Source organism: Humulus lupulus, chromosome 1, assembly GCF_963169125.1.
Source record: "Humulus lupulus chromosome 1, drHumLupu1.1, whole genome shotgun sequence".
NCBI lineage: Eukaryota > Viridiplantae > Streptophyta > Magnoliopsida > Rosales > Cannabaceae > Humulus > Humulus lupulus.
Window position 1 is genome coordinate 250,447,164 of NC_084793.1, and position 8,708 is coordinate 250,455,871.

General features: G+C 39.2%; 1 protein-coding gene across 1 annotated transcript; it reads left to right on the top strand.

Moving 5' to 3' along the window:
* Positions 1–628: 628 nt before the first annotated feature.
* LOC133832250 (uncharacterized) lies at positions 629–1,711 on the top strand. Its single transcript, XM_062262621.1, has one exon. It carries the CDS (start codon positions 629–631, stop codon positions 1,709–1,711), a length of 1,083 nt encoding a protein of 360 aa, XP_062118605.1.
* Positions 1,712–8,708: the final 6,997 nt, after the last annotated feature.

Below are 8,708 nucleotides of genomic sequence, written 5' to 3' on the forward strand. Positions count from 1 at the left end.
AAATATTGGGGAGAGGCTTCTCTTTTTAAGATAGTAGGTCAGATCGGAAAACCAATTCAAGTTGATGATATCACCAAGCATAGAGACCGATTACTGTACCCACGAATTTTGATTGAGGTGAGTATTGCTCAAGATTTTCCCCCTACCATCTCTTTTACAGATGAATTTGATCATGATATTGAATTGGATGTGAAATATGAATGGATTCCGATTGTGTGCAAGAACTGTTCGGGTATGGGGCATGGCTCTAATGTGTGCAGGAATAAAGTTCAGACAAAGAAGACCTGGGTCCCAAAAGAGAAAACAGAGGTAAAATCGGTGGCACCTGTAATTGATGAAGATGGTTTTCAGATGGTGGGAAATGGTAAGAAAGTGGAGAACCAGGTTGTGACAGCAACAAAAGTGAGCAATCAGTTTGATATTTTAAATTCTCAAGAGGAGAAGAATGAGCAAGAGAAGGACAACACTGGAGAGGGGGGAGTTCCCTCGAGTTCAAATGGATAGAATTCTTGTTTGGAATGTTAGAGGGATTAACAGCCAGCTCAAGCATAAAGAACTCAGGCAGTTGGTTTATTCAAAAAAGGTTGGTCTTGTTAGTCTTCTTGAAACTAAAGTTAAGAATAAAAGTATGGGAGATCTTTATATGAGTTTGTTTCCTGGCTGGTGCTTTACTAATAATAACCCTTGGTTGGATAAAGGGAGGATAATAGTTGCTTGGAACCCTTCTATATTTTCCTTAGATATTAGGAAGTGTACAAGTCAATTGATTCACTGTATTGCTCAAACTTGCCAAAAATCAAAGGAGTTTCATATAACTTTTGTTTATGGGTTCAATGAAGTTCGAGGTAGAGAAGCTTTGTGGCTGGATTTAAAAGACCTCAAGTCTAATATAGATGAGCCATGGATGATAGTAGGAGATTTTAATGAGATTTTGAACTATGATGAAAGAGCTGGTAGTAAGAACCATAAAAAGCCTTCCGAAAGTTTCAAGGAGTGTGTGATGTATTGTCAAATGGAGGACCTTAAATTTTCAGGAAGTTTCTTCACTTGGAATAATAAACAGAAGCCTGAAGAGAGAATTTTCTCTAAGATAGATCGTGCTTTGGTGAATCTGAAATGGACAGACTCCTTTTCGAATTCAGAGGTGGTCTTTCTGCCGGAAGGGGAGTTTGATCACTGTCCTATTTTGATCTCTTTCTATCAAGATGTTAGTACTGGGAAGAAACCTTTTAGATATTTCAGCATGTGGAAAACAACTCAGAGTTATAAGGCAGAGGTTGGGCAAAGCTGGCAGACACCCATTGCTGGTACTCCTATGTATCAGTTGGTGGGAAGACTGAAGAGGCTGAAGAGTGTTTTTAGAGCTATTAACAGGGAGGGATTCAATGAGATACAAAAGGTTGTTATTCAAGCCAAGCAAGAGATGTTAGATATTCAAGAAGACCTGAATATGGATCCACGGAATACTATTTTAATGGAACAAGAGCAAAGGGCCAGAGATAAATACTCTTATTACCAGAAAGCTCATAACTCTTTTTTAGCTCAAAAGGCTAAAATAGATTGGGTTCAAAATGGTGATGAGAATACGACCATTTTCCATGCTTTTTTGAAAGCCCGGAGAGTCAATAATAGAATTAATTGTATCCGGAATGAGAGGGGTATTTGGATGGATAAACCAGGGGATATTCAACAAGCATTTCTGAGTTATTAACAGAACTTATTAGGGACCTCAATGAGGAACAGAAGGAAGGTTTTTCATTCAATAGTGGCTGCTGGTCCATTAATTTCAGAGGAGCACAATCGAATTATTCAGGAATCGTTCTCCATTCAAGAGGTTAGAGATGCCATTTTTGACATACCAGGGAGGAAGGCACCTGGGCCGGATGGGTATGGGAGTTCCTTTTATCAGGATAACTGGGATCTGGTGGGTTAAGAGGTAGGTGCTGTTGTGACTAACTTTTTAAACACTGGTTTGCTTCTTAAAGAGATAAATGCAACAACCATTACACTCATTCCTAAAGTCAAATGTCCGAATAGTGTCCAAGATTTCAGGCCTATATCTTGTTGTAATGTGATATATAAGGCAGCCACCAAGATTATTTGCTCTCGCTTAAGGCAAATCCTCCCTGAGATAATAGCTGAAAACCAAGGTGGTTTTGTTCATGGGAGATATATAGCCTATAATATTATGGTTTGTCAAGATATTGTTAGGCATTATGGAAGAAATAATTGCAAACCAAGTTGTATGATTAAAATTGATTTGAGGAAAGCTTATGACACTATTGAATGGGGATTTATCGAAGAAATGCTGGTTGCTTTCCATTTTCCTCAGAAGTTCATTGATCTCATTATGGTGTGTATCAAAACCCCTAGGTTTTCACTTTTACTTAATGGTGAAATGCATGGTTTTTTTGAATCCAAGAGGGGTTTGAGACAAGGAGATCCTATGTCCCCTCTCCTTTTTGTGCTTGGCATGGAATATTTGTCTAGGATATTGAAAGATGTGGGGGCTCGGCCAGGTTTTAAATACCATGACAGATGTGCCTTGTTAAAGTTGAATCATTTGTGTTTTGCAGATGATTTGTTGCTTTTTTGTCATGGAGACTTTCCTTCGATCCTTCTGTTATTGCAAGGCCTTAAACTCTTTTCAATGACTTCTGGTTTACTGCCTAATAATGAAAAGTCAGCTGTGTATTGTAGTGGCATGCAGGAGGCAGAGGTTTCCCGAGTGCTTGAGATGTCTGGTTTTAATAGAGCTCATCTCCCTTTCAGATATCTTGGCATTCCTGTTTGTTCAAAAAAAATTTCAATAGCTGAGTGTAATGGTATCCTTGAGAAAATGGTTGCTAGGATCAAAGTGTGGAGCACGAGACACTTGTCCTACATGGGAAGAGTTACTTTAATCAATTCTGTTTTGATTACTATACACTCTTATTGGGCTCAAATAATGGTTCTTCCTAAAAGGTTATTAAAGGGTGTTGAAGCTATCTGCAGGGCGTTTCTTTGGAAAGGTTTGGCTGATAGTAATAGTCCGGGGTTAGTAGCTTGGCATCATGTTTGTTTGCCTAAGACAGCTGGTGGTTTAGGTTTTAGGAAGGTTATTGATTGGAATTTGGCTGCAATGGGTAAGTACGTTTGGGCAATTGCCAACAAAAAGTATAATCTGTTTGTGAAGTGGATTAATAGTGTTTATTTGATGGATAGAAACTGGTGGGAGTACCAGGTGCATCTAGATTGCAGTTGGTACTGGAAGCGGTTGGTTGCTGTCAAAGATGCTTTCAAAGCTAAGATTGAGCTGTCTAAATTTGCAGGGATGAGGTATAGTATTAAAGCTGGTCATGACCTTCTGTTTGAGCATCCTCCTGCAGTTAGTTGGAGCAAAGTTGTTTGGGAAAGGCTGAGCATTCCAAAGCATAGATTTATGCTTTGGCTGGTCATGATGCAGAGGCTTCGTACTAGACAGCAATTGCACAAGTTTCAGCCGTTAATGGACCAATCTTGTCTGCTTTGTGGAGGTGATATTGAGAGTATTGGTCATCTCTTTTTTCACTGTCAATATAGCAGTTCCTGTTTGCAGAAGATTAAGCAAAGTTTGGGTTGGAATTCAGCTTCTTTAAACCTGTTGCAGCTTTTCTGCTGGATTCATAAAGATAAGAGATTGAGTGTTGTTCGGAAGAGCATCTTTTACTCTGTTCTTGCAGCTCTTGATTATCACTTATGGAGAGTGAGAAATGATGCTTTTTGGAGCAATAAAGTTTGGCATGTAGATAATACTGTACAAAGAGTTGTTAGAGAGATTCAGTTTAGACTTTCTCTTGTAATGCCTAAAAAGGCTAAAGCTATAGATAGGGAGTGGGTCACTAAGTTCAGTATGAGCTAGTGTTCCTTTTGGTTGGATTCGTTGATTTGTCTTTGGTTTTGTATTTGGTTGGTTGGCTTGTAATTGGCTGAATTGTATCCTTTTGGCTGTTGAGTAATACATTGACTCTTATTCACCAAAAAAAAAAATCTATTATGTGGTAAAACTTTTTCCAAAGCATTATACTATAATATATATGTAACGTCCCAAAGTTCCTAATAAGGCTTAGTGCATTGATTAGGGTGCCGGGAGGACATTATTGGATTATTATGTGTTAATGTGTGATTTAATTGAATATTTATATGATTATTTGAGTTACATGAGTTATATTATGATATGAATGATTATGCATGTTTACATGTATTAAATGTGCATAAAAGGCCTGTTTTTATTTAAAGGGGTATACTTGAAATTTGACCCACTGAGGGTATAATTGTGTTTATATTGTATTATGTGATTGATAACACATTATTATGTGGATATATTTGAGATATTCAGTAGGAGTTGGTCCATTTTAAGCAAGATAGCAGTAGAGTCACAATGGAGATTAATATCCGACTCGAGGTGAGTGAATAGGTATTTTGGTAATTCAGTGAGTTCTTAGGACTCATTAGAGTATGAGTTGTTTTTTGGGAAAAATAGTGATATTATGAGATTGGCAGAATTAGGTGAGAATTTTGAGTTTATGTGGGATTAGAGTGTCAAAGGTCGTTTTTTCCCTTGAAGGGCTTTTGAGAGGGAAGTGTTGTATTGGGGGCATTTTGGTCTTTTGAGCCATTGGTTTAACTTAAGCTAGCTGAGTTTATAACTTAGAAGTTACAAAGTTCCCTTTATCTCCTCTCTCACGTATTCTCTCTCTCTCTCTCTCCCTCCCTTTAAGTCTTTGAATTATGATGAGAATGCTTATATTGTAAAGTTTAGAAGCAATCTTTGGTGGGAATTGAGTTTCTTTGGGAAAACTTAGAGACTGTTAAGCTTAGAGAACAACTGGGAATCGTTCTAGGCAGTTATTAAGCTTTTGGTTTTGTTTTGGGAGTTTCTAAAGTTTTTTTTTGAATTTTGAGTTTCAGCTGGGTTTTATGAGTTTTAATAGTTATTTATTGTGTTTATGTACTGCTGAGACCATTATAATGGTCAAGTCTGAGTAAAATTGTGTTTTGGGATGGATTTGGGGTTAGCTGCAATTTCTGAAGCGCTAGATTCTGGGTTCGTAGAGTCACGCTGCGATGTTGTTCTTGAAGCGTTGCGACCCACATGAACTCAGTCGAGGCAGGGGTGCCTTGAACTGCCTTAGCGTCGCGACGCTTGGCGGGCTGCGCTGCGACACAAGTGTAGGGGATTTTTGGGTTAGGCTCTCTGCCAAGTCAGGCGCCGCGGCTCAAATGGGGAAAAGGTAGAAAACTAGGTCTTGGGTTGTAGGAACCCAAACTTAAGGGCTTGGGAATGGTTCTACTACCTAGTTTAGTAGGATTCAAGGTCCCAGAAGTTAGGACTTGGTCCGAAAGCCTTTACTGGTTCGTTTCATGAAATCTATTCCTTGTTATGGTTGTGACTAGGGTATATCGTTAGGCTTAGGAGGAAATGATCGCACTCAGGGTCACCATATGCTATTCGCTTGGGACTTGAGGTAAGAAAACTACACCTGGACTGTGGTTAGGGCTTGAGCCACAGCTATCGAACATGGTTTTAACCGTGTTTAGAATGTTTTATTAAACATGTTTTACTATGTTGTGCATATCTGTGTTAAGTAATGTATGCTTATCTATTATATTTGATTGAAAAGCTTAGCTTCTAAGTCGAGGGCAACATTAGATTGCTGAATGTTGATCGATGTGGCTAGAACAACCGAAAAGTGTGATATACGCTTGTACGACCCTATGGCCTCTTGGAATATAAAGCGCGAGGTACACCTGGCTAGCTTTAAGGATAGTTAACAAGGAATAGAGAAATGGGCCCTGGTGTGGCTCTATAGTCACTTATTTATATAAAATGCATGCCTGATTATGGTTATAACTGCTAAGCATGCTATTTTTGATTCCGAAATCCGTTGATTAATTGCTTATAAGCATGGTTATGTTTTCTTGCTGAGCCTCAACTCATGGGTGCTACATGATGCAAGTAAAGGAAAGGAAAAGCTGGACCAGCCATGAGTTGGAGAGCTTCAAGGGTTGGGTGTACATACGCGGCCTGCTCGACCGCCACAGTCGAGATTACTTGTTGGAACTAGGGTTGAACCTTGATTTTTCTACTTAGGTCAGCCTTTTGTATTCATTTTGGATTTGTAACAATTATAAACTCTTTTTGGGATCCCGTGTAAAGACTTAAACCCTTTTTAATGAAATGGTTACTGTTTGACCAAAAATTTTAGTACCTAAACCTTGTGTTAGTTTAAATTATACGTTTTAAGTCCAAATGACTCATTTAGCGAGTTAAGCACTATTTTAATTACATAGTGTAACGATCCTGGATTAGTAAGGCGTTACAACTTGGTATCAGAGCAATCTAGGTTTAAGGGTTCCTGAAGACTGGCTAGGCATGTACACTCGCCGCTAAAGATACACTCGACTCAGGGTTTGGTACCTATGACTGTGGTTATGTGCTTAGTTGCTTAAGTAAAATATATATGCCTTATCTGCATGCTTGAATAGGAAGCATGAGTTGTACTGATAGGGCTTGGCCTTTAACTGCTATGTGAATGATAAAAGACATGCTTCTTAGCACTATTGTTGCTATGAATGTTAAAGAAATGATTATTAGCATTGTTATTTGCTTATAACTTCTAAGTGCGTGCTTATTAGCACTACTACTGCTTGTGAAAGCTAGGGAAATGCTTATTTGCATGTTAATGCAAAGAATGTGCTTATTAGCACTATGGGTGAGTAGGAATATGAAAATACATGCTTAATAGCATGATTGCTGAATGCAAAAGCTATTAAAATACATATTAGCTTTGTTATTGCATGTGTATGCTTATTTATTCAGTTTTTGGACCGTGGGGGTGGTGCTAGGCACCGTTATTATTGTCTGATGAGCCGAGTCATTGATTGAGATAGACTTGGAAGTATGCCTCCAGGGCATTAAGATGAACTAGTCGTTGCCAAAATTTAGGTAAGAGATAATGACCAAGGTCAGAACCCTCCGACAGCCTTTGAGAATTGGCAACATGTGGTTGCTGAAATGCAAGCCAGACTACAGAGGCATGAGGATGGGATCCGCTTGTTGAGACAATAGCAGGTTCCAACATGGAATGTCGCACCAGCTGTGCACCTGCCGTGGTACCAGTTTTACAGCAGTAGTCGGGGGCTGAGAACATGTGGGAGCCTCTATATGAGCACTACAAAAAGCAACACCCTCCTACTTTTGAGGGAGGGCCAGATCCACTACGAGCTGAGCAGTGGATGGGTATGACCACCTCCATCTTGGACTTCGCTACAAAAAATGTTAGTTTTAGTCACAATAAATTTTGTGACTACAAGTAAAAAAATTGTGACTAGAGAAAAATTATTTTACCTGTGTCATCACTAAAAAGTTTGTGGCTAAGAGTATTAGTCACAAAAATCACAATTTGTTGTCACTAAATGTATTTTTAGTCACAACAAACTTTATCACTAAAAATAATAGGTTATGACTAAAACTACATTAGTGACAACTTGTGATTAAGTATGACTTTTTAGACACAAGTAATTTTTTGTTGTGAATAAAAATGACATTTAGTCACACAAAATATATGTTGTGACTAAAAAGTTATCACTAAAGGGTACCTTTATTTGTAGTGCTTTATGCGGGTGGTAGGTAATGAGAAAGTGGCCTGTGCCACATTTATGTATTAGGAGGATACCCGAATTTGGTGGGAAGTGGTATCCCAGGCCAGGAATGTGAAAACCCTGAGCTGGGAAGAGGTTAGAGATCTGTTTGATGAGAAATACTATAACAATGCAGTCAGAACTGCAAAGGCAGATGAGTTCAGTAATTTGGTGCAGGGCACCATGACAACAACAAAGTACGCTCTGAAATTTGATAGGTTGGCCAAGTTCACTTCTGACTTTGTGCCACCTGATGTAATAATAACGGAAAGGTTTATTTGAGGGCTAAATGATATGATAGCCCAGGATGTCAGAATCACCTCTGTACCTGGAATGATGACTTATGTGTGAGAACGCAACTAGAAGGGATACTAGGAGGGTGGTGCCTCTGTATTCAGGGTCTGGTAAGGGTGGAGGCCCTAGTGACCAGAAGAGAAAGACCCAAGATACTTGTACAGTTACAGGCCCAGACAAGAGGCCACGGGGTATATAGATTGGCTGCCAAGGCGGCAATGACAGTTGGAGGACTTATCCAAAGTGTGCCAGATGCAGGAGACATCATTTGGGAGAATGTCAAGTGAGGGCATGCTTTTTATGCAGTATAGTTGGGCACCTTAAGAAAGATTGCCCGAGGGTGAATAAGGAAGAACCAAAGAAGGCGAACAACTTGACTCCAGCTCGAGTGTTTACAAAGACACAATCAGAGGCTGAGGCTAGTCCCTCAGTAGTGACAGGCCAGCTTTCTAGTGCTAGTATACCTTATACTGTGTTGATTGATTCTAATGCTTCACATTCCTTTGTATCTAGTAGAGTGATTGATAGGTTGTGTAGACCATGTGAGTATTATGTTGTGGGGTTTGGGACCTTATTGCTTACTGGGGTTCTGGTAGTCTCTAGGAGATGGGTCAGATTGTTACCGGTAGAGGTTGATAGTAGAGAGTTATCAATGGATTTGATTAATCTGGTTATGGATGACTTTGATATGATTCTGGGTATGGATTGGCTAGCCAAGTATAGGGAAACCATAGATTGTAAGAAGAAGATGG